General features: G+C 43.5%; 1 protein-coding gene across 1 annotated transcript in view; it reads left to right on the top strand.

The window, feature by feature from the left end:
* Positions 1-26,574, top strand: part of COL6A5 (collagen type VI alpha 5 chain) — a 149,301-nt gene that overhangs the window by 67,807 nt on the left and 54,920 nt on the right. Inside the window, 18 exon segments of the mRNA XM_004781727.3 lie at positions 2,336-2,911; positions 5,251-5,582; positions 5,696-5,777; positions 8,450-8,592; positions 9,172-9,264; positions 10,802-10,855; positions 12,642-12,713; positions 13,050-13,076; positions 13,187-13,231; positions 13,321-13,374; positions 15,251-15,313; positions 16,226-16,291; positions 16,746-16,799; positions 20,818-20,853; positions 21,339-21,401; positions 22,893-22,955; positions 24,009-24,071; positions 25,628-25,690. Coding sequence (XP_004781784.2) covers positions 2,336-2,911; positions 5,251-5,582; positions 5,696-5,777; positions 8,450-8,592; positions 9,172-9,264; positions 10,802-10,855; positions 12,642-12,713; positions 13,050-13,076; positions 13,187-13,231; positions 13,321-13,374; positions 15,251-15,313; positions 16,226-16,291; positions 16,746-16,799; positions 20,818-20,853; positions 21,339-21,401; positions 22,893-22,955; positions 24,009-24,071; positions 25,628-25,690 — 1,949 coding nt within the window.

Here is a 26,574-nt window from a genome sequence, read left to right as displayed (position 1 = left end):
AACTCTACCTGGGATCATACTGACCTTACCCCATTTCAGGGCCTCTTGTGCTATTCCGTTAATGGTCTCAATGCAATCACTGAATACCAGTTGCAGGTCAGACTCAGAGTTGCTTGGTTTCACAGATAGACTTCTGTCTTCAGAAATCCAGGACAGTCTAAATGGGATTATAGACATTCTCTTGGGCCATTTGAAGTGGAAGTAGTCTGTGTGTTTTTCTAGATAGGGGCCATTAATACGGACAAAAGGATATGGGAGTTCAATATGGAGTAGTAGAGGCTGGTGGGTAGGAATAGGGAGGGAAGGGATGTAAGTGGATCCCATGAGATAGCAATGGGTTAGGGATGGCCACAGACATCCCACTTGAGGAAAGTGTAAGATTGGCCATCTGGGCTCAAAGTGAGCAATGAATTCATTTCCTTGGTTTCAGATACTGAATGATGGTGTTATCTTCAATAAAAATTGTGACTTTTCCCAAGGCAGCAGGACCTTTTCAATTCTGCCTGTTCTAGCCTGTCCCTGGACTCGAATCCTAAAATTTGGTCTTCTTGCCTTTTGTCTTGCCACCTTCTAGTCCATTCTGAGCACTGAGTGATCCTCTTAACGCACACTAGATTATGTCACTGCTTTGCTGACAGTTTATAGTTTCTGAATTCCTGAGTTCCATCTAGCCTTGTCCATATCGCCAACCTCATCTGTTGCCACTCCCCACTTTACAATCTCTCCTGTCAATCTGAAATACCTCTGCATCTTTTTACACAGCATTCTACCCATCACGAAAACACCAGCCCATTTTCCCACACTGTATCTAGTATTTCACATTTCAGCCTTTGCCAATTTCCTGACCCAATACCTGACAGTGATCCCAGTGGGTATCCCTGATTCTGCACCTTCTATTTCTCCTGGTGGTAGCACCAAACACATATTTGCTATATTTTTGTCTTTAGCTATCACAAGACTGATTAACTTGGGCAGGCATAGCCTCCTGTTTATCACTGAGTTCCCACCAACTCTACTACATCACCAGGGACAGTCTTTTCCTTCAAAGATGGAGTCTGTTTTATTCTCATCTCCCATGCCTACCTTTTGGAGGCAGATACTGAGGCAGAATCTAGGATACATGGTGTTTATTAGGGATCCACAGCCTGTGAAGGAAAGTGGGAAAGCAGGATGGGCAGAAGAAGTTGCACAGTGAGGCATGCTCAACAAAGCTCCAAACCTGGCGAGGAGCTCTGGAGTGTATACTGCCTATCAGTGTTGTCCAGCATCAGACTAAGATGACTGGGTGGTTATGTCCCCTTCCCACTTAGACCCCAGATATGGGCTTCCCAAAAAGGTCATGGTCTTTTGCAAGACTTCTCTTTGCAGTGAGGCTAACCATGAAGGAGCTGACAGTCTGAGGCCCTCTGTTGACCACACTCCCACAACTGGCAGCAAATCCTTCCTTGAAGGTCTATCTGGGCAGATAACCCTTAGAAAGAATTGTGTGATAGAGGGCATTCTTTGTTCTCAACTGCCTTTACTAATCACCTCCGTGTTGTCCCTATCCCAGCCATTGCATTTGATTGGAACTGAGGATTGCATTTGATTGTCCCTGTGTTTGGGACATTTCACCTTGGATTTCAGGGAGATGACCCTTTGCCCTCTTTATTAGCTATTAGCACTTTTCCCCTTGCATTTTAATATTTGGGTTATGATATTATAAAAAACAGCAGCAGAAAAAAATACTGGATTTAAAGATAAAAAGAATGACGTGGTCCAGGTACCCGCTCCACTGCATAACAATTGTGTATTCTTAGGCAAGTTACTTAACCTCTGAATTCCATTTCTGTATCTATAAAATTAGATTAATTCCTTATAACATGATCATGAGTATTAAGTTACTGTATGCCAAAAACATTTTTTAAAATGGTAATTCTCAACACAAATGTAAAGTGGTAGCATTAATAGTAACAGGAATACTAACCATAATACATGGGTACCATTACCTTGACTTCGGTGAACCTTCCAGTTTGAGTGTGTCGAAGGGATTTCTAGCCTTTGCAATTACTTTTTAATGAACTTATTCAATCTATTCAAGCTTCTTTCTCTAAGCAACTTTCACGATCTTTTCAAATGAATCACATAAATATTAAAATTTGAAGCGAAGTCTATCATCTTTCTCCTTCCCACTGTTTTTCCTTCTTGAGGGCCAACCAATAATTCTCTCTTCTGTTGACTTATCTCAATTTGCTACTAATGTGGGGATTTAGTAAAGCAATTGAAGAATTTGAGGAAAAGGAAGATTTAGAATAATTCATGAGGAAAATAATTGTTTTGTTTTTCCCAATTGCAGCGTGTGATATTCAAGAAGCCGATATGGTTTTCTTTTTTGATGGCTCTGACATGGTCTCCCACTCAGAGTTTGTTACCATGACAACTTTTGTGTCAGACTTAATTGATAATTTTAACCTTCAGAACCAGAGAATAAAAATCGGCTTGGCTCAATTTGGGAGTGGCTTCCAGAAAATTATTGAGTTGAAAAACTCTCTGACAATACCGAAGCTGAAGACTCAAATTCAAACCATCACTAAGAGCAACGGGTTTCCGCGAATTGACCTGGCCCTTAAAAAAGTGAAAGTCATGTTCGATCCATCTTCTGGTGGGAGGAGAAATGCTGGTGTTCTTCAAACTTTGGTTGTCATCACATCCAGAGATCCCTACTACAATGTGGCTGATGAAGTGAAAGTCCTGAGAAACCTCGGAATTTGTGTCCTGGTTTGGGGCATAGGGGATGTTCATAAGGAGCAACTTCTGCCAATGACAGGAGATTCTAGAAAAATAATCACCCTCAAAGACTTTAATACATTAACGGATGTGGGTATAAAAAAAAGAATGGTTCGTGAAATCTGCCAGAGCTGTGGGACCACCAGTAAGTACTTCCCTTGTTCTGTGTTTTTTTTTTTAATTTATTTTTTATTTATTTTCAGCATAACAGTATTCATTATTTTTTCACCACACCCAGTGCTCCATGCAATCTGTGCCCTCTAAAATACCCACCACCTGGTACCCCGACCTCCCACCCCCCGCCCCTTCAAAACCCTCAGATTGTTTTTCAGAGTCCATAGTCTCTCATGGTTCACCTCCCCTTCCAATTTCCCCCAACTTCCTTCTCCTCTCTATCTCCCCTTGTCCTCCATGCTATTTGTTATGCTCCACAAATAAGTGAAACCATATGATAATTGACTCTCTCTGCTTGACTTATTTCACTCAGCATAATCTCCTCCAGTCTCGTCCATGTTGCTACAAAAGTTGGGTATTCATCCTTTCTGATGGAGGCATAATACTCCATAGTGTATATGGACCACATCTTCCTTATCCATTTGTCTGTTGAAGGGCATTTTGGTTCTTTCCACAGTTTGGCGACCATGGCCATTGCTGCTATAAACATTGGGGTACAAATGGCCCTTCTTTTCACTACATCTGTATCTTTGGGGTAAATACCCAGTAGTGCAATTGCAGGGTCATAGGGAAGTTCTATTTTTAATTTCTTGAGGAATCTCCACACTGTTCTCCAAAGAGGCTGCACCATCTTGCATGTTTGTTTTTGATTTAACTGCCGCCTTCCTGGGGCCTCATTTCCCCAAGATGTCCTGGCGGCTGGCTGTAGCTGAACATATTTTTTGAAGAGTGCTCAGTGAGAACAGACCTCTCCTCTGTTTCCAGGAAGCTTGGGATTAGCTAGCCTCCCTCAGAGGTGAGGAAAAAGGTGCAGAGGCTGGAGGAGGTCCTGGGTTGTGCCCTAAGGTCAGTCCTGACCCCTCACTGCAAGCCAGGCTTTGTGCCTCTCTTACCACCGAAAGTCAGTCTCCTAATTCTGCCTCCCTCCACTTGTGGCAGGCCTAGAATAATGCCTTGTGTCCCGTGGGAAGTAAGTGAAACAGACTTTGGCTAGTTGGCAGCTTTATTATTTTAACTTTGTCAAACCATCTTGTAAGGGACTCCATGTTCCTCTGTGTCTCTGTGTTGTGTGTCTGTTTGAACCTATGTGTGTGCATATTTTCTTCTGCTTTTAATGATGGCATTTGTATAATCATAACATAGTAAAGATTTGAATTTGCCCTTAGTGATTATTTGATTCCCAGAAGTCAAAAAACCAATGGCTGTAAAGGCCAGGAGGTAAGTGAGTCAAGAGGGGAGAAAGGGAAAGAAAGCAAGGGACAGCAATGAGCCATCTTATGGGGAGGTCACTATTTGCTTCAGGTGAGAGTCACCATGTAGGACTCAGGTTCTATACATTTGGGCTGGGAGTTGAGAGGATGACATCTCAGGATATAACATTTTGTGTAATTTGTACAACATGCAGAAATTCCTCAGCGTGCTCTGGAGTCATGACTGAAGCCACTTCTTTCACAGATTGGGTTGGTCTTTCCAAGCCCTCCAGATGGTCTAGGCCCCCTTTGGGGTGCTCAGCTAGAAGCAGATTACAGTGGTGGAAAGGGCACTGGCATTGGAATCCAAAAGCCATGGTTCTTGCTCTGGTGCAGTAGTAACTTCCAGCCATCATGGTTTCCTTAGTGATAAAATGAGCAATCAGGCAGGGTCAGAAGTGACCAAATGGCAACTTACAGCTGCATCGTATTGGTCCTGTCTGATGTTGACAACTTGTTAAAATTAGTTGACAGCTTTTACAAACTGAAAATTGCACATGAAAAATGGAGATTTCAGGCTTTCCTTGGGAAAAAGAAAGGCAATCTGATTACACCAGACCCATCTCCTGCATGGCTACTCTCAGTGGGAACTGAGTAGTGAACAGACAGGGTTGTTATTCTCCTTCCGTTCTCTTTGCTCTCTGTCCATCTAACTCCTTTACATTATCCACCCGGCCTTTGCAACCATTTATGTTTGTGACATCTGGATTAAATAATCCCTGAGGATATTTCAAAACTTAAAATGTTATGATTATATGAATCATAATTTGTCATCATTAAAAGAAAAAATACGCATGTGTGCACACGCACATACACACACACACACACAACCAGCCACTGAAAATGAGGCTAAACCATGATTGGAACTTGAAATATTTGAAAGAGAAGAGAGAAAATACCTGTGTTGATCAAGCAGCCAATATCTTCCTTCTTGAACACTGGGTACTAGGGACCCTCCAGTCCTGATCCATGCCGTGACCACTCTCCTTTTTTCTGCCTGGTCTGTTCTTCCTTACTCTTGTCTACTCATTAATCTGGCCTCGTTTCTTTTGGTTTCCAGATTGCTTTATGGACATAGTGGTCGGGTTTGACATTTCCACTCACCTGCTGGGGCAGCCATTGTTCTATGGCCACCCCCTACTGGAATCCTACCTCCCAAGCATCTTAGAGGACATCACCTCCATTGGGAGGGTCAGCTGTGGGGCAGGCACAGAGGTGCAGGTGAACGTGGCCTTCAAGGTGAACAGTATCACTGCCAAGTTCCAACTCTACCAGAGAGCAATATTTGACAGCCTGCGGCAAGTCAATGTCGATGGGCCAACTCATCTGAATGCACAGTTCCTGCAGTCGCTGTGGGAGACCTTTAATGATAGAGCTAAATCCCATGGACAGGTACTCTTGTCACATTCAGTCTCCCATCTCTGCATTCTTTCATTTGTTTCGTCCTCCCCAAATATATGTTTCATTTTCACATCATCCCATCCTCTACTTTTCTCTTCCTCTAGGTTCTACTCATCTTTTCAGATGGTCTTGGGGGTGAAAGCGAGATAATGCTTGAAGATCAATCAGACAGGCTCAGAGCAGCAGGTACAGAATTGCAAATTTAAGTGGTACAACACAGAATGTGCTAATGAGTCCCTTCTTACTCAGGTGTGGTAGATCTTGGGATCTGTCTGGCCATTGGAAGCATATGCTGTTGGTGCCTTCCCAAACCCCCTTGACCAGCCTGTATGCTTATCCCCCAGATACTGCAAATGCCACAGCCATGTACATTTTACCTGTGACCTTCTACAGTCTTGTGGCCGTGGCTGACCTGAACCTTGGAGTAGGGGGTGGGTTTATACAATGTCCCACCTGGAAATGGAAGGGGGACAATCGATATAGGGATAGAAAACATAGCACCCTTCCTCAAGTGGGTCAACTCTGATACAGTTTATACACCAGAGTCCTTCATGAGTCATATCAAGGTGAAGACTTTACTGAGACACATTCTTGCTTACAACTTCTCCCTCCCCTTCCTCTACCTCTTTCTCCCTCAATAAACCATGTACACACAAATTCTTCTCTTAGATTATGGTTCCAGGGCTCTTGACCTAGGACACTCCCTACTGTTTCTGATTATCCATGTGAAAGCCACATTGATCTTGAAAAGCATTTCTTAGGAAATGCTGGGTCCCTAGTACCCAGCCCCTATCCCTTGTCCTAGTTTCAGACCAAGCTGGAAGCTAACTGCAGAAGTTTTGAGAAGCTTATGCAGTGACATGAGGCTCCACTGATTGTCAGATGAGATGTATTGTTTGAGACTTTCTGGGTATAGACCCACATTGGTTTCTGGGGTTTAGTGTCCATGGGCAACCTCCATAGAGGCCACAAAATTTCCTGCTTGATTGCTGGGTTGTTTTGTCCTCTTTTCCCACTGTTCTGAGTACATCACGTTCCTTAGTACAACCTCTGGTCCTTTATAGGATCTGGCTCCTCTCCCCACTCCCTCACTCCCCACACTCGGCATCTCTGGCATACAGAGCCATCCCCTTCTTCCTTCAGCACACTTCCTGCCTCGGTCCCTCAGGCCCCCATCCCTGGCATACAACTTTCTTCTACCTAGAACTCTCCCAGTCCTTCTCCACTTTCTGTCTCTGATTCTCTACCTCGACCAGCTTTCATTTGTCCTTCAGGATCAGTGCAGGTATCTCCCAGAAACCTTCCATGACTTTCTAAGACCAAGTTGGGAGCTTCTCCTTTAGGCCTTCAAAGCACCTTGCCATTCCTTCTCAGGACAATTACCACTTCTCAGAGCAGCCATTTGATTCCTGTCCACCTTTTCCATTGGACTGGACTTCTGTGAAGGGACAGAGTGTGTCTGTCCTACTCATCTTGTGTCCCTGGTATAGTGATTAATACACAATAAGCTGCTAGTAAGCAAATGTTTGTTTAATGCAAGGATAAGTGGAACAAATGGACTAGTGAGCAAATTAATGAGTGAGTGAATGAATGAATAAATGGAATCCTGGCTATGGTCAGGAGTTCACCCTGGGCTTTCTTCAGTTTCGCAGGGCCTGGGCCCCCAGGGTTGTTGAGCCATGGAGATGATTTGAGAACTATTATTAATTTATATTCAGAAAAATTCAGAAAACCTCTGAAGATGAACAATGCCCTATCTATCTACCTACCTATCTATTTATTTTTATTAACATATACTGTATTATTTGTTTCAGGGGTACAGGTCTGTGAATCATCAGTCTTACACAATTCACAGTGTTCACCATAGCACATACCCTCCCCGGTGCCCATCCCCCAGCCACCTTATCCCTCCCACCCCCTTCCCTCAGTTTGTTTCCTGATATTAAGAGTCTCTTATGTTTTGGCTCCCTCTCTGGTCTCATCTTGTTTCATTTTTCCCTCCCTTCCCCTATGATCCTCTGTCTTTTTTCTCAAAGTCCTCCTATTAGTGAGATCATATGATAATTGTCTCTCTCTGATTGACTTAATTCACTTAAGTCAATCCATTTGTTGCAAATGACAAGATTTTGTATTTTTAATGGCTGCATAGTATTCCATTGTGTGTGTGTGTGTGTGTGTGTGTGTGTGTGTGTGTATACCACAACTTCTTTATCCATTCATCTATTGATGGACAACTAGGCTCTTTCCATAGTTTGGCCACTTTGGACACTGTTGCTACAAACATTGGGGTGAAGGTGCCCCTTTGGATTACTACATTTGAATCTTTGGGGTAAATACCCAGTAGTACAATTGCTAGGTCATAGGGTAGCTCTATTCTTAACATCTTGAGGAACCTCCATACTGTTTTCCAGAGTGGCTGCACCAGCTTGCATTCCCACCAATGTAGGAGGGTTCCCCTTTCTCCACATTCTCGCCAACACCTGTCATTTCCTGACAGGTTAATTTTAGCAACCCGACTGGTGTGAGGTGGTATCGCACTGTGGTTTTGATTTGTAGTTCCCTGATAACAATGCTCTTTCTTAAAAATTGCTTTCAAATACCTAAGAATTGCATCTATCAAAACTTGGTGGTGAGGCGTTAAACACGGTTTTCTGCTATTGTTTCTCTGTTGGGTTTGAAGCCTAAACAAGCAAGCAGGCCTGTTTGGTTCTTCATATGTCAAGAGTCCTGCTTCTTCCTATGTTTCCTTTTCCCTTTTCTGATTCTCTGAACATCACTTACCAAGTAGAAATACAACAGGCTTTCTTCTCTTTCACATGCAACTCCTTTGGTTCGGATCTCTTACATTTACTGACTAGGACTTGATGCTCTGCTGGTGGTGTCCCTAAATACGACTGCCCACGATGAGTTTTCCAGCTTTGAATTTGGAAAGGGATTTGATTACAGGACTCACCTGACCATTGGCATGAGAGAGCTGGGCAAGATGCTGTCACAGTACCTGGTGAGTTGTGGAGCAGAAATGCAGTTATTCAAAAGGCCATCAGAATGAAATTGGAATTTTGTTGAGTATTTCTAGAGACCTCCTTGCTTGCCCCACTAACTAAAGTGCATGGCCTTTAGTAGATGAAAAAGTGTGAAAGACCAGAGCAGCAGCATTTTTGTTTTTGAGTGTCCTTCCCTCCTTTATCATCTCCCCAAATGAAGGCACGGGCATTAAAATCAACAACAACAACAACAAAAACAACCAGCCCCTAGTCACATAGAAAAGCTTCCAGCAGTTTATGCTGTAGTCTGTCAAGGACGAGCCAAGCAGTCTTGTGCAAACTTGGTCTGTGGCCATCTGTGGGGCAGGTGCCCTTTCTATAGAGAGATCATTTTCGGGGAGAGGAGATGCTGTGTTGTAGTTGCTAGCTCAGTGTCCGGTCCTCAGTATGAAGCTAAAGAGCCCCACTGATCCTCTGCAGCCCCTCCCCCACAGAGAGAGGATAGCTGTGTAGGTGGTGCCTTAGGATCTCTGAATACAGTTCTTAATGCCGAGAAGTTCCTGACCGTTGTTGCTCACTCAAGTTTGCTTTTCTAGGGAAACATTGCAGAGAAGACTTGCTGCTGCACATTGTGCAAGTGTTTGGGGGATCCAGGTCCTCGTGGATCCCGAGGACTGCAAGCCACGAAGGTGCCATTCAGTTGTGAAACTATTTTATCCAGTGTGCCTTGATTTGGTGGGTGGGACTGAGGCCACGCATTGCACTTTGCTGTCTTCACTCAATGCCGATGTAATTGCTTCAGACATTTATTTCATGCAACTTCTGAGGTGTAGGAGGCCAGTTTCGAAAAGGCTTATTTTGGATACTGCTGTTATGAATAACTCCCATTTTTCCTCCATATCCTTCATGACGTTGCTCCTTGGTTTTGCCATTTGTACTTTTGCACCTTTGCAGCTTTGAACAGTTTGAGGAGTGCAAGAGGTTTTGGAGACCGTGGGGAAGGCTATAGTTCATCAGCAATGAGTGAAATTGAACCACAAAAAGAGCAAGGCATTGCAGATTAACAGCCCTTTAAAAAACGAATTCTAGAAGATTCATTACACAATAGCGTAAATAAATATGTCACAGTGTCTTTGCTAATGGAATGCTCTAAGGTGATGAGGATGAATGAACCGCAGGTACATACACAACATGAATAAGTGTTATAAATACAGTAATGGTCAAAAAAAAAAAAAAAGCAAGATGCAGAAGAAAACATATAGTATGATTCCATTTATAAAAAGTTTGAAAGCAAGCAAAACTAACCAATCATGTCTAGGGATGAATAATTCAGTAGTGAAGTATAAAAAAAAGCCAAGAGTGTGTCCCCTGGGGTGTCGGTGGGAGTGCTTGGCATTGGCTGGGGTTGGAGGAGAGCGGCGAGCTGCGTCCTGTTTCTTGGTCATGGTGGTGGCTACATGGACATTCACTTTATAATAATTAAACCATGCCTTTAGATTTTTTTTATTTTATGCACTTTTTCAAATGCAGTTTGATATCATAAGTAAAGGAGTTTTGTTTTTGTTTTTTTTTTAAGAGAGTAAATACTTACTAATAAGTTCTGCACTGCCTATCCGTGGGTTCGTGATCTTGGCCATTTTACTGAGTTACAGTGCTTTGTTCAGCAAAGTTTCCTCTCCCCTCACTTGGCTCTGGTTAGTCTTAGAGTTACATTCCGAGAGCACAGCACAGGTGTACTGAGCAGAAAGTCGGGACCTTTGTTTTACGGTGAGGAAAGCAAAGCCCTGTTGAAATCTTTGCCATAAATAAGCCACGGGGCAGTTAAACCCCACGTGGCAGAGGAAGTGATGATTGCCACTGAAATATATGTAACCTCACTGGGAGAAGTGCTTCTTTTTCCTTGAGCTCTCAGAAGAGCAAAAGGAAATAAAATGATCTCTCTGGAAATGTGATCGATTTGCCTTCTATGAGGCAAATCAGTTGTAGTGGCTACAGCTGCCTACCACACAGCCTCTTGGGCGTAGGAACCCCCCAGACACCCTAAGCTGCAATGTCATCTCCACAGGTCAGACTCCAGCAGGAGTCTGGGCTTGTCAGATTCTCCCCCAGACTCACAGCCACCCCTGGAGACACTGTGACCAAGTTGAAAGGAGGCAATTGTCTAATGATTTCATAAGTTCAGATTGAAGGAAGCTGACCAAAATATATTTTTCTCTTTCCTCCTAGGGTTTTGCAGGTCTGAAAGGCAGCAGAGGACACAGGGGAGACGACGGAGACCCCGTAAGTTTTTCTGACCACCCCCAACACAAGCAATGATTTTCTTTTGCATGGACAGCTTTATGTTCCTACAGAAAGGGTTTGTTTATATGGGGTGTTTTGGTGGATTTGGAAGAAAATGGGTTTCTCCTTCACCCCTTTTTGGGGTCTGGATCATGAACACTCACCAAATCTACTTTTGCAGGAAAGGAGGGAGCAGGCTTGCCTACATGTTGCCTAGCATGTTTTTTATTAGTGGCAGGGAAGAGGGCATGGTCCTGTCTGCCCTGTGCAGGGCGCAATAGGGCTGACTACTAGTGAGGGGCCGTCTTCAGACCTGGAGCTCAGTGCTTAGTGCACGGGAAGGCACGGCTTCATGGGTCCATGTAACACAGAGGTTTTCTAATCTCAGTCTTTGTTTGACCCTTAAACCAGAACTCTCACATGGTTCATCAGTCAAATTATGAGGATAGATTGGAAGGAACTGAAATACTTGAGTGGCCCTTTTTGGGGTTGGGAAAGTTCAGGAAGCATCCAGCCTGCATCTCCATCCCCTTAGAATCGAGCTAGCTCTCCACCAGGGCAGCAATATTTAAAACAAAATTATATCATGCCTGGGCAGGTATAATTAAAAGCATAAGCTCAGTTAAACAGCCAAAGGCTGACCTAGACATGAAACCCTAGCAAGACATTTAACTTCCTCTCAGTCTCCTGATCTACAGACAGATAATATTCCTCTAAGACTCTAGTGTTGACCTAGTTTACAAAATGACCACAAAGGGGAATGCCCTAACCCACCTACCCCATGCTTGCAGAAGGGTCTTAGAGCCCACCGATGCAGCGTAGAGGACTTTGAGTGTGAGTGTCTGGCCACAAGCCCTCATCTGGCTGACAGTCCTGTCAATAGGAGGTCACAATGTTTAGTATCTCTCAGTGTCCTGTGACCATGAATGAGGCCTCCTGCTTTCCTGGGAGTAGCCTCCAGAATAAAGAAAGCAAAGCAGGAGGAAGGAAGGTCCCTTCTCACCTAAACTACCAGGGAGGAAATAACCAAGCTCTTTGCTAAACAACTATTTATCCAAACAGCAAATCCTAAGCACCCACTTTACAGCCGGATCTGACTGAGCCAGGCGCAAGGGACATAATTGGGTAAAGAGAGAGTGGGGCGATTCCTGTCTTCAAGGAGCACCACATTTCTTTTCTCTGGAAATTCATTTTACTCTAGAATTTTCCTGTGTTTAAATATTTCCTGGGAGAAACAGGATTGATGGTAGATGCTCACACCATTGACCTTGAGCACTCTTCCCTCAGTGGACGGTCTGACTTTGGGACTCTTTCCCCTGGTGGTCCTTTCCATGAGCACTTGCACTTCTAGTGGCCACTGCTACCAGAACTCAACCCATTCCATCAACAGCTTCTACTCAGCTCCGGTCCCCCGGGACCAGCTGGCTTCAGAACCACCAGCTGTGCTGGCTTCTCCAGGGCAGCGCTGGGACCTTGGCTACCACGCTGGGGCCAACGTGTATTACTGGAGCCTTTGAAAGGGGGCTGGAATGTGACGCAACTTCCAAACATTTGGCTGTGCCGTCTGCTGAGGACAGTGAAGCCACGGGACTCCATGTGATCTTGGGTCTGTAAGGAGGCCTGGAAGGTTGATGGGGAAGATGTGTTGAATAGAGGGGAGAGCCAGAGGTAAAGGAATGCATTTGCAGAAGGAAGAGCTTCACTTCTAAAGGGCAAACTGCTGGCAACTTCTGACAAAAGAGTCACTGTGGTGACTTGACTTACCTGTTTGGCTGCCTTTTCTTAGGGAAGACGAGGAGAATCTGGACCCCCAGGAGATAAAGGGATTGCAGGATGTCCAGGGGAGCATGGTCAAAAGGTGAGGCTCTGCTAGAAATGTGATTTTGAATTCCCTACAACATGCTCTGCTGTCTCTTCTTCTCTCCCTCCCTTTCTCTCTTCCATGCCCCCCATTGCCGTTCTCCAATTACATATCTATGTCTTCACCTGTGGACTAATTCAACTTCTTAGAAATCTCAATGAGTTCAGAGCCTTCATTCAATCCCTTTTATTGGTTTGTGCTTAGAGAGCCAGAAGCAATTAAAGAAACACAATTGCTTCTTTAGGGAGGCAGCCGCTGCCTGCTCCAACAGTCTGTGAATCCAACTGCTGTCTGTCTTTGATGTGTCAGTGAGAGAGAATTTGTCTTTTACAGGGAATCAGAGGATTTTCTGGAAGTAAGGTACTGTAGTTGTCTTCTCAGTCCAATCCGATTTCCTGACGGGATTAGCTTCCCATTAAGCACGTGACAGAGCCCTCCTCTGACCCGAATGCACTCCTGTTGTCCCTCAGGGAGAACAAGGAGAGGATGGGGTTGCCGGACTGGATGGGGAAGAGGTAAGCCATTTTTCAGGTATCATAACATGGTCAGGAGGTTGATGTATTTCTCTTTAAATGGGAATTTTGTTTTCCTTGAATTCCTTTAGGGTTTTCGTGGATTTCCTGGGGAAAAAGGAGAAAAAGGTGATCCAGGATCTCAGGTAACACTTTCGATACATCAAAGAAGGAGAATTTGGCAACAGGGACAGTCTTAACTGATGTGTGCCAGTGCTTCCTAGGGAGAAGTGTGACAGCTGACCTGACCATGCAGTGAAGTCCTGTTACTACTGAGTAGATGCTACATCCCCATTTGGGAATTTTCAGAAATTCCAGAGAGAGGGAGTCAAGGCATACAAGGTTCTTCTGTGGGCATGTTCCTCAGAAATCTGAAAACGAATGTTTTTGCCTGTCAGTGGCTTCCATGTTCTCTTTATTGTACCAGGGGAAAAAAAGAAAACAACATAAAAGGCAAGAGAAAAATACAGAATTATTTTGATGACCTCTCTGTAGCAAATCACAGTGAAATTTTTTTTTATTTTAAATTCAATTCGATCTTTATTAACTTGTGCCTACCTGGTTCCAAACAGCTGTTTTTTTGTTCTGATCCATTTATTCATCCAATATTTTTGAATACCTGGCATGTGCCAAGCACTGGGTTATGTGCTGAAGATTCAGAGATGAACCACACTTCCTTGTCTTCAAGGATCCTGGGACATTAGAAGACTGACATATTAATAGCCAAAGACAGTGCAGAATATGTTTGAGGCCATGTTGGCCCAGAGAAGGCACCTAACGCAGCAGAGTAGGGAGGAAGTCCAGGAAGTCTTCCTAGAGGAAATGATCCCTGAGCTGAAGATGAGAGGCATTAGCAAGACATGGAAGAAAGGCATTCCAGACAGAGGGAACAGCATACGCAAAGACATGGAGGCTTGGGGGTACTGCAAGTTGAGCATCAGAGTACAGGTAGATGGAGGTGAGGTTCTAGAGGTAGTGGGAAGAGATTGGGAAGGCACTGGTAGGCCATGTGGAGGACTTGGGCTTTTAACCATTAAGCAATCAGGTGTCTTTGAAAGATTTTAAGTACAGGGACCACACATGAATTTGCCTATTAGAACTATTACTTGGCAGCGGTGTGGAGGATGTGTCAGAGATGACATAGATACAAGGCATAGATGAGAGAATCTGGAATAATCAAGGTGAGAAGTGATGAAGCCTTCAAGTAAAGCAACGTCAACGAGAACAGACAGAAGACATATTAAGGACATAGCAGGGCCTGGGCTGGAATGAGCAGCTAGAGTGCAGGATTTAAGAAAGTACTCCTTCTCAGAGATATGCAAAGTGTGAGTGTCTCCCTAAATTTTGCATCCTAGGTGACTTGCTTCTCTCACCCCAGTTCTGTCTCCAGGACATAAGATCTCTAGATCTAGGTGACCAGAAAAGCAGGAAATGAGGAGTCAGTCAAAATGCCTTCAAGTGCCCTGGTTTGGCGAAACTGAGTTGGGAACACTTGAGTTTGAGGTGACATGTGGAATACTCCTGTGAAGGTTTCCAGTGGGCAATTTAATTATAAACATCAAAAGTTTCTAGACTGGCTTCGATGTCCAATGTAATTCTCACTCCCAATACCTGACAATTTAAATTCAAATTAGTGACTGTAAAAAATTCTGTTCTTCATTTGTCCCAGCCACATTTCATGTGCTCAGTAGCCACATGTGGCTAGGGGCTACCATATTAGACAATGCAAATATGGAGCATTTCTATTACTGCAGAAAAGTTCTGTCAGATGGTGCTATGCTAGATCATGAGAAATTTCCCATTGCTCAGCCTCCCTATGGATAATCCTGACCATAGGCTTAAAACTGCACTGAGTGCTGCCTAAGAAGTTTGAGGAAACTGACTGGGAGAGAGGAACATGGATCATTTTGTCCGATTAATTTTCTTGCCTCCAAAACACACATTTGACATTTTAACACCATTATAAAACCCTCATACAAGCTAACTCAGAAGCTCATATTCTTTTTTTTTTTTTTTAATCAGGGCAGCCCGGGTTCCAGAGGTCCCCCTGGGGAATATGGGGAGAAGGGCTTCCCAGGAGATTCTGTAAGTTACTTGGGTCTAGTTGGCTCTGAATTGCGTAGTTGCTCCAAATTCCTCTCTCCTTTTCCTTGTGTCTCCTGCTAAGCTGTAGATGAAGGCTTGTCTTGGGATTTGGAGTAGTAGCTGTTGACTGAGAAGTAACTGCTATGGAAAAAAATCTGTGTGCATCTGACCTTGGCTGATTATATTGGAAATTTGGAACTGGGAACTAAAGTTCCATCCTAATTATCCTTAATGTTACATTGAGACTTTCAAGTTCATTTTGGGGAGAAATTTTCACAATGTTACTTATTGGGCTTCTAATCTTACAGATTCCCTATTTGCAGACTTGATCAGAAAGGAATCTTATTGCAGCGCTAAGGAAGTAGTGTAAGCATGTTTTGACTAGTGCGTCAGTGACGGTGCCAATACAGAGAAGAGAAAATCATCATGGTTTCATCAGACAGTCATTAGCAAACACTCTTAACACTTCATTTGTCACCAAACCCTCTTCATTCAAACTTAGGGAAATATTTTCATTTAAAAAAAAAAATCTATGAATTTCAAATATGGAGAATTTTCTCTCACTTTTTCTCAGTTAACCCAAATTAACACAAGATAAAACCAGAGGAGGAGACAAACCATAAAAGACTCTTAATCTCAGGAAATAAACTGAGGGTTGCTGGAGGGGAGAAGGATAGGAGGGGTAGGGTGGCTGAGTGATGCACACTGGGGAGGGTATGTGCTATGGTGAGTGCTGTGAATTGAGTAAGACTGATGAAACACCGACCTGTACCCCTGGGGCAAATAATACATTCTATGTTAATAATTTAAAAAAAAACAAATTAGCTTTCTATTTTAAAATTATACCATGGTATGTGAAAAAAAAAAGTTAATATTTCTTGGTTCTAAAATCCTTTTTAAATCTTCCTCCAGGGTGATCCAGGACAAAACAGTAACATCAAGGGACAAAAGGGCTCCAAAGGAGAACAAGGAAGACAAGTAATTGGATCCATTTTACATACATAGCATCTATAGATCTATTTATATATGTATGAATAACTCATTCTGTGACTGAGCTGAGACTTTCATAAAGTCTAAATTAATTACTTAGTAAAATATGTATGTCTTCTATAATTGAATAACAACCCTAAGTTCAGATTTCAAAGAGCCTTATTTCCTAAAACAAGACACATCTGTAGTGGGTTATAGTTCCACGGGTAAAATTATTAAGTTTCTGGCAGGTGATATTATACAGGGAAACTGATAGTTAGCAGTGCACGTTGCTATGCCATTTTCCTCTTTAACAGATACAGACCCAGTAGTGTTAATATGCAGACAGGTTCTAGCATGACACATTTGTTCTACTGTTTTAATAGTGCATGAAGTTTTTATGCTGATGTAGTTATTCAGAATCTTATCCCTTACAACCTTGGGGAAACAATTATATTTCTAGGGTAGAACTGGACAGAAAGGAACACCAGGCAGTCCTAATTCCAGAGGAAATAGGGTAAGTATGTTCTACGAACATTTATTTTCCCTCCTTTTCACCCAAAGGCGCCACAGAGGCATTCACAATATTTGCCAGTGCAGAGTTGGCTGGCCCAGGGCTGATACATCGGTGCTATTGTCATCTGGGGCCAGATGATATACGGGGCTATGATGTGCTTTTATAAGATGTGTCAGAGCAACGCTGTTTTCTACCCACTAGATGTCAGTAGCTCACACCCCCCCCAAGTTGTGAGAGAGAAAATGTCTACAGATTTTGCCAGATGTCTGGGATGAGGGTAGTGGTGAGGGCAGAGGACAAAATCACTCCTTGTTGAGAACTTCTGTGACAATCTGCCTTCCTCTTTCCGCCTTCCAGAAGCTTCAGAATACCTTTGGAGACAGTCGGTGCCTCTAACACGAAAGCCCTCCTCCAGTAGCTTAGCATCTTTGAGCTTCTCTAAGAATATGAATTGGATAAACATACTCTCTTTCTCTTCAAGTGTTGCCAATGGGAAAGAAAAGTCACTGATAAATTATTCCTGAAAAACACTGGTGACTAGGGCCAAGCCTGTGGCAACCTCTAGATTCTAGGACAACTTTGTAGCATCTCATGTGATACCAAGCCTAAAACAGGGATTTCCCCTTCTTTTTTAAGAACAAACAAGAAATCACTTTTTTTATGGACTACTGAAGTGAGAGGTGACATTTCCAATGTGTTAGAAAACCTTTTATTGGGCACCTCGGTGGCTCAGTCACTTAAGCGTCTGCCTTCAGCTCAGGTGGTGATCCTGGTGTCCTGGGATCGAGTCAGGGGTCCGGCTCCAGGTTCTGTGGAGAGCCAGCTCCTCCCGTGACCTCTGCACCTCCCCCCACCCTCTGTCTCTCATGAATAAATAAATAAAATCTTAAAAGAATGAAACCCTTTTATCCTGCACTCAGAATGGAGAGTATGAAAAGACAATAATGTACAGCACCCTAGATCTATTTGACCCTAAGCTTTGTTCAAGAGGGAACCGAAAATAGTTGGCTTCTTTTTCTATTACAGACTTGGAGTCTTATCACCTTGAAGGCTGTGGCTGATTGCCTTTCTCTCTGGAATAGATAGTGGAGGAATGTGTTTTAATTCCTTTTGCCTTTGTTTATCTTGAATCATAGTTCTTAGGGATAAGATCTAGTCAGATGGCTTAGGCTTCTTGATGCTTCTGGTAAAAATTCTCTGGGACTCTGCCTGTCTTCTCCATATGCAAGAATTAAAATTAACCAGAGGAAGCAGCAGAGCAGCAAGATACACTACATGAGATAAATTTTAAAGATACGTACGGATTTTTGTTGGTTTAAGAGAAAATACTCTTAGTTTGAGATAGCTTTGTAACTGTCACCATCATTCAGGCACCTTTTAAAAAGAGATACTGGAGTGGGGTTGGGGGGTTTACTACTTGGACAAACCAGCCAATGACTTGAAGTCACTTCAGAGACAGGAGGCTCTCAGCATCCCTCTCCTATCTTCACCGGCTTCCGCACCAAGCTCCTACCTTTGCAATCACTTTTCTTCTGAACTCTTCCCCCAGCTCTCCAGTGAAGGCCAGAGTTCTCTGTGAGGGTCAGAGGATCTTGAGTAGATAGATTTGGAGAACACAAGCAAGCGTGTAGGACACTGCCTCCTCTGTGATAGAAGACCCTTACGCGGGTTAGTTGTGCCAGCTGTTGCCAAAACAGTGGACTGATGTACTGAGAACCAGACGACTTGAAACGACAACATTACAGGCCCCTTGTTTTTGGCCTGCCACACACAAAAGCTTATAAATAGTAGTACTTCTAGCATTTATTCTGTACCGGGTCCTGATCAGATCACTTTCAAATATTAAATCTTCCTAAAAAACCTACTAGATAGATACTGTTATTATATCCATTTTATAGAAGAGAATAATCAAGAACCCTTGAGCAGCTTGCCCAAGACCAGGATAAGTAGCAAGTAGCAGAACTGGGGTTTGAACCCAGACCATCTCACTCCAGAGTTCAGGGTCCTAAACCCCTGGCTAAGGTGTATTGCACAGTTATTCTGCACCGCACAGGCTTTAAAGGGCAGTGTTGAGCTCAAGAGTGCCGGACTTCTAAAGACACATCCCTAACCACTGTGCAATATTGTCTGTATGCAGAATAAATGCTCTTTTACCCTTTTTAAAAAAAATTTCTTTTCAGAGTAACAGTATTCATTGTTTTTGTACCACACCCAGTGCTCCATGCAGTACATGCCCTCCTTAATACCCACCACCAGGCTCCCCCAACCTCCCCCCACCCCCGCCCCTTCAAAACCCTCAGGTTTGTTTTTCAGAGTCCATAGTCTCTCATGGTTCACCTCCCCTTCCAATTTCCCTCAACTCCCTTCTCCTCTCCATCTCCCCATGTCCTCCATGTTATTTGTTATGCTCCACAAATAAGTGAAACCATATGATAATTGACTCTCTCTGCTTGACCTATTTCACTCAGCATAATCTCTTCCAGTCCCGTCCATGTTGCTATAATGGACGAAGGGATAAGGAAGATGTGGTCCATATACACTATGGAGTATTATGCCTCTTTTACCCTTTTTAATGGAGTTATGACATCACAGGGTAACAGTGGCCTCAACTGCCTTTTGCTAGTTCTTCTCTGCTTTCGTATGTCAAGAGCTTTATTACATACATCAAGGTACAAAGAGCTGACAAGGTACAATGGGTAACTTCTCCCAAAGTGCATTTGCATTTTGATAGGAGAGTCCCTGAGTGGGGGAAGCAGAACCCCAGTGGAAGAATTCCAATCATCAGCCGACCTGGTAGAGATGATACTTGGTTAGGAAGTTCATTCAAAGGAACTCCAGAAGGTAGGCAGTTGAAAGAAAACCGATTCTCAAATGATTTCCATGGCTACCTTTCTGAATGCATGAATAGAATTTTTAAATTTATTTTATTATTATTATTATCATTGATTTTTTTTAATTTAAATTCAATTAGCCAACATATAGTAAATCATTAGTTTCAGGTGTAGTGTTCAATAGTTCATAGACTTTTTTAAAAGTCTTTAGGAGGACACATGATGTAATGAGCACTGGGTGTTATATAAGATGGGTGAATAACTGACCTCTATCTCTGAAACTAATAATCCATTATATGTTAATTAGTTGAATTTAAATAAAAATTTTAAAAGATGAAGTCTTTGTCTTGTACCTAAAGTAGTCATAGTTAGTTGCTTATCACAAATTGATGGTTGAGATGCTCCACAGCTTGCTCAAAGGAGCAGAGGTGAGGAGGCCGTGAAGGAACAGATTTTATTGTTGCTGTTTAGGGGGAAAGAAGTTAGGATCTAGGGTCTGAATCATCTGCGTTGATCACTCGCTGGAAAGGACAGGGTGTGGCAAAGGAGCCACTAGAGAGCCTGAGCTGGCAACGTTGGAGCTCGCTTCTGGTTAAGTGCAGATTTCCCAGCGTCAGAGATCAGCCCCTTTCTCAGGTGAGTGTGGCAGTGCCATTGAACCGCCATGTAGTTGAGCAGACCCTCAGCCGTTTCCTTCTTGCAGAATTCCATGAAAACAGACCTCAGTGGGCCCATGAGAAGCGTTGAATGTAACAATTTCTATTCTCCCCTGAGATACATGCAGGGCCTCGGACAGAGGGATGGACAGGATACAGCTTATCCTCACGTAGGAAGCCTCTGATTAGCAGACAGTACTTTGTGGGATTTGTTGAAGAGGGGAAGATAGAAGACAGCTTCTTCAGAATGATTTGATTCTCTAAACAGCTTCCTGAATAATTGTCAGAGGCAGTTAGATGAGCTGGATCTGTAATGACTTTCAGATTGGTTTTCAATCAATCCCCCAAATGTTAGTCTATAATGAAGTGCCCAGTGTGAAAACTTGTCTTTGGGAAGTGCCTCAGGGAAGCCACTTCTGTGAGCTACTCATTACTTATGTCTGTCAGGGAATCAAACAGGCTGGTCTGCCTCTAAAGCATGCTCCATCTGGATACATACACAACACTAACACTTTGCCTTTTCTGTTCCAGGGAAGGGAAGGCCAACGGGGGCCCCCAGGTGCCTCGGTAAGTACCCTTTACCTCCTGCCCTCCGTGGTAGACAGTTCAAGGAGGTTCCTCATATGCAGATGGCCCTGGGAATGAATGAGCATTTGACAAGGACATTGTAGGAAGTGCAGAGCGTGGGACATGGCCCCACCAATGGAGGGAAACACTAGTTCAGCTGCCAGAAACTGGACAGGCCTGGCCTAAGGCAGAACCCTCTTCACAGACACCTCCTAGACCAGAAGACCTGCTGTCTGTTTGCCTGCTTTTCACCCACACTGCAGATCGACTGCACAAGGGCGCCATTCTTTACTAGAATCAGAAAAGATCTTGTGTTCATTTTTTAGTATGGGAAAGAGTAAAATCCTAGGCCAAGTAAGGGGTGAGCCAAGATTCAGTCACAATAGTACCCATGTACTATATATTATAGTACTAGATAGTATAAAGAGAGAATGTATATGGAAACTGTATGGAAAAAGTGTTAACACTGAAAAATTGTTCACCAGGGCGAGCCGGGAAATCGTGGACCTCAAGGCCTTCCGGGAACCAACGGATTACAAGGCCCACAGGTGTGTTCAAGAATTTCCTAAATATTGATAAATAATGCTGGGTTATCCTGATGGGAAGAGGGTTGGTAGTTCTGTATAAAAATAAATAACTGAGAAATGTTGACTCTGCTCCCGCCTTCTTCCATGGACCATGTTTCTGGAATTCAACATTTCCCATCATGGGAGAGTGATTTTGTTCCATCGAACCTGCTCCTATTTTGAACGGAGAAAATGGATGCTCTTGCGTTCAACACTGTTGTTATCAGCTTGTTAGTAATAATGAATTATTAAGACCTTAGTATTATATTAGTAATGAATATCAGAATCAACAAATTGGTTTTCCTTAAGGGAAGGCCTGCACACAGATCCCATGAAGGAAAGTTAGGAATTGGAAACTATTATTTAACTCATCTAAAGCTAATTCACACAGGGTGAGTGTCCTTTTAGAATATTAATGATAGACCTTTACATGAGCCATTTTTTCTTGGCGATATCATTACTGATATGAGCACTGGAGTCTGGACATCTCTGTCTTCCTTCCATGTTGGAAAGATGCTTGGGCTCATCCCTAGGTAATGGCCTTGGAAACAGGAGTATTCAGTTACCTTATGGGTCCCACTTTAAGCCAGAACTTGCCTGGAAGGTGTGCATAGATCTGAGGCCTTCTCAAAAGTTCATTTTTCTTTTAGGAGGTTTCATATGATTCACATTAAGGCAGAATTTGGTATTCTCTTGAGGGTTCTGGGGTTCCTAAACCAAGCCACCAGTTAGAAAATCCTTTAGGTTAAGTAACCATGGGATCAGTCCTGATCTATCCCCAGGCCTTGTAGGGAGAGAGGTGACATTACCTCAGCTACTCCAGGGTCCCTTTGATACTTAGGGAGTGAACCACATCTAGTCCAGTGGGTGCAAACCACCATTTGCACTGGGCAGCTGGGGCCATTTTATAGCTGGCACTTTGGGGAGGGCACAGTTGACCAGCACCTCTAGTTTTTTCTTCTGTGTGAGAGATCTAGACATGAATTCTGTGGTAAATATAGTATGTACACATGTATTTGATGGCAAATGAAGTTGAAAATGTATTTACGTTCCTCTGCTAAATGTCCTTTTGTGGGAACTTGAAACAACTTTGTTCTCTATTTTACAAATCGATGGTGAGCGCTCTGGCCCAGGTAACCTGCCCCAGCAAAGAATCCATATAACTGTTGTTTACCTCTTACTTCCTTCTTCTGAGGGTTTTATTTCTCCCTTTGGTTTCTTTCCATGTCTCCCTGTCAGAGTGGGATGACAGTCTTGGACCCAGGCAGAGATTCCTTGATAAGTTCTGTACCACTAAGTCTGGTCCTCCCTTCCATTCCTATTGTAAGATATGCTTAAACTCAGAATTAAAAGGTTACTTGAAGGGTTGGAACAGTGCCTTTCTGTGGATGTTTCAAAAGTACATTTCCTCTGCTTCATTATACCATGTTTCATTTATTTATTTATTTATTTATTTATTTATGACCACCGAAGGGGTTGGATGGAATTCCTGGCAGAAAAGGAGAGAAGGGAAGCGAGGGGCATAAAGGACCACAGGTGAGTGACCCAGGAACCGTAGAGTCAGTGGCCTCCAGCAACACCATTTCTTCCTTCTTCAAAAACATCATCTTCTGTAGTTTATTTTATATTATGTATATATGGGGTATTTTATTTTTCAATTAACTTGGGACAGACTTGGGACAAAAAACTGGGGACAGACTCTTAGCACAACTCCGATTCCTTGCACGTCTCTTAAGCCCTCCTCTTTCTCCTGCCACTGGGGTTCTACTGCGAAGGTACAGACCCACTGCGTCAGCCTGAAGAAAGCATTTGCAAGAAGACAAATTGTGTGGACTTGTGAACATTTCGAAACCCAGTACACTATTCTGGTTTTTCTAAATTTTAAAAATCGATCTGTGCCGCGCGTTTCTCCATTGATTGTAGATATTTGAAATTTACTCTACAAAGATCCCTCGCTACCCAAATTGATTTGATTTCTCAGTTCAGCTTTGAATTCACCCTCTCAATCTATTTGGCCCTGAGTTTCTGACAGTGAGTAATGACAGTTGGGATGGTGAGGGATTCCTATGAAAAATGTTTTGGAACTGCTCAGTTCTTCAGCTCCAATAGTGGGAGCTCAGAAGGCTAGGAATATGTGTGTTTGCCTAGTTACTGTCCTAGCATGTTTGTGGAAGACACTTTCGTCCATTTGCAGATTGGGACTGAAACACATTCTTCTTTGGATGTGTGCATGGCACAGTGCACGCAAATGACAATATCTCGTCCTCACACAATCAGTACATTACAACAAGTCTGCTGCACTTAGAACTAACATTTGTCATGTCAAGGGCACCTTTTCTGTTTTTCACTAAGGCCCCATATGGACCAGCGGTATCCCCGCAGAGGAAGACTTGTGGTCCTCTACACAGCAGCATACCCTGAGTCACCTGCTTTGCGGCAGATTGTCTCTCCCTGCTGGGCGGGCTGGGTCTCTTGTTAAGGAGGCATCAAGGAGCTGCTGGAAATGACATGAAGAAAAGCAAAACTAATCTAATGGGTTTTCTAAGAATTGCTACAGGGCCAACATATGTGTCTCACAATTTCATTCAGGGCTCTTCCGGGCCAGTGGGAGCTAAAGGGAACATCGGAAGTCCTGGGCCTTCTGGGAAAAAAGTAAGTGTTATCTCTTTAAGATGTGAAATACTGAGAAAAAAAAGTACCTCCCTTCTTTTCTGGATTTCCATTTTAATTCCTCACATGATCCAGGCCCCATCAACCACCCACTGGCTTTCTGCTGATACATTCTTTAGCTTCCATTGAGCAAAGAATTTCTAACTGCTTATCTCTTCCCGTTTCACTAGAGAGACACAGTGATCTCATACATCATGAAACAACTCTGAAAAACTCTCCTCACCTCCTTGGTGTCCTGAATGCATGAGTGTGTGTGATGACGGAGTCCAGCAGGGGGCTGAGGGGTGTCCAGACTCAAATCTGTCTGTGCGTACGGTTCTCTAACTCACCCATCTCTGATGTGGCTCTGTGGGAGACTGTCAGACTGCAGACTGTAGGCCCATTTAGAAGCCCATTCCCCTGTTTCAGACCTCTCAATTGGCTCCCTGCTCTGGGGCCAACTTCTTGGGCCTGGCACCTGGGTGGTCACAGTAGGGGCCAAGCTCAGAAGGGCCCCAGGCTTGGTTTAATGCTGTGCTGTCACCATCTTGGAAGTCTCCGTATTTGAGGATGGGGCCTATGATTTTGTTGTGCACTGAGCCCCATAAATTATGCAGCCTGTCTTAACCTCCGTGTGGCTCTTTGGAGAATCCAAACTCTAATGTAGTTTAGAAGGCCCTTGGAAGGGGAGGTGAACCATGAGAGACTATGGACTCTGAAAAACAATCTGAGGGTTTTGAAGGGGCAGGGGGTGGGAGGTTGGGGTACCAGGTGGTGGGTATTGGAGAGGACACGGATTGCATGGAGCACTGGGTGTGGTGCAAAAACAATGAATACTGTTACGCTGAAAATAAATTTAAAAAATTAAAAAATAAATAAAACTATGATAAACATCTTAAAAAAAAAAAAAGAAGGCCCTCTGACGCTGTTTAGTTCTGAGGTTTCAGAGCTCTTCTCCCTCCTGCCTGCCTGCCCAGGCTTCTCATCAATGGCTTCCCTCCACCCAGACCATCCTCTCTCCTCCCGAATCCTTCTTCTGGCTTACCTAACTCAGCTTTCAAGCCCCATGCCCCTGCTCCTTCCCTTCAGCCAGCCCTCTTCCCTGGCCCCACCAAACCCAATTCAGAGGCCCTTCTTCTTGGCTGCCACGGGCCCCTGAGTTTATAGCTGCCTGTCTAATCATCTCTCTTCCCAACCACACTATTGTTGGCGAGGGCAGGACCACATCTATCTTGTTCGACAGTTTATTTTCCAGGAGAGTAAATACGTGTTGGATGGGCAAACACATCAGCCAATGAATCGACTTGCCCTGGAGTAGATCTTCCACGCTTTGCCTCCTCCTTCCGTCCTTGTATCACATGGGGAAAGCAGTGCTTGCACACGGCCTTGGGCTGTGCTGCTGTTTCCTACTCTCCACTGGACACATTGTCACTGGTTTCCTACACCCCATCTCCTTGTTGAACCCTCCCTGAGAGGCTCGAGTCTCCCTTCGCAACTTCCTGTGGTAGCAGCTGGGTTTGATTTTACTGATCTGAAGCTCTTCTTGTCTCACTCACTAGGGAGAACCTGGAATTCTTGGAGATCCAGGGCCAATGGGGCAAGTCGGACAGAGAGGAAGACAGGTATGACATTTAGGACCCTTACCTTTCCACTACTCCAAGTGCTCAGTTCTGTGGTAAAGACAAGGGGACTGATGCCATCAGCCTAAGCACCTGGGGTATTGAAAGATATTTTAGGGCCTCCTGGGAAGATGCAGGGGACATACTCCCAACCTCTGCAGCTCTCATTCTATAGCTAGTCTGTCTGTTAAAGCAAGGGGAAACAGCTAGAGGGAAAAGGGGCACACAGAGAGGATAATGGGTAAGTCACAGCCGGACATTTCAATATTTTCACAACCGATACAGTCATATAGATGCATGGCTACCCACGTCTCTCCCTGTCTTGCAAAACTCTAGGGCAACAACAAGAAGAGGGGAGTAGAGCCCAAGAATGAACCAGTTGTTCTAGTAGCTCTGGACATACCAGCGTCTCTGTCCAATATAGGAGCAGCCAATATAGGAGCAGCCAATATAGGAGACATTTTTTCCTTTCTTTTCGAAAATGATGTTTATTATAAATGTTACATGTAGAAACTGTAGAAAATTTACCAAGCATAAGAGATGGTAAATAGGGAAGAAAAATTACCCATCATCTCACTATTTTGAAATATATATTAACATCCTAGAGATAACCCCCCAAATTGCTCAATTTTCCCCTCATACCAATATATCATGAGCATATTTCCATGTCATTACATTACTTTTAATAGCTTCAAAATATTCCACTGAATGTATATACCTTAGTTCATTTGGCCAATCTCTTGCTATTAAATACCTGACTTGTTTTCATTTTTTACTGTCATAAACAGCACAGCAATGAACATTCTTGTATCTAACTAAATTTGGGGGCAAAAATCATAATTTCTATGTAGAAATTTCTAGAAGTAGCATAACTGGTTCAAAGAATA

Source organism: Mustela putorius, unplaced genomic scaffold (genome assembly GCF_011764305.1).
Source record: "Mustela putorius furo isolate JIRA1106 unplaced genomic scaffold, ASM1176430v1.1 tig00003834_pilon_pilon_pilon, whole genome shotgun sequence".
NCBI lineage: Eukaryota > Metazoa > Chordata > Mammalia > Carnivora > Mustelidae > Mustela > Mustela putorius.
The sequence above is the reverse complement of the archived record's forward strand: the minus strand, read 5'-3'. Positions and strand labels throughout refer to the sequence as shown.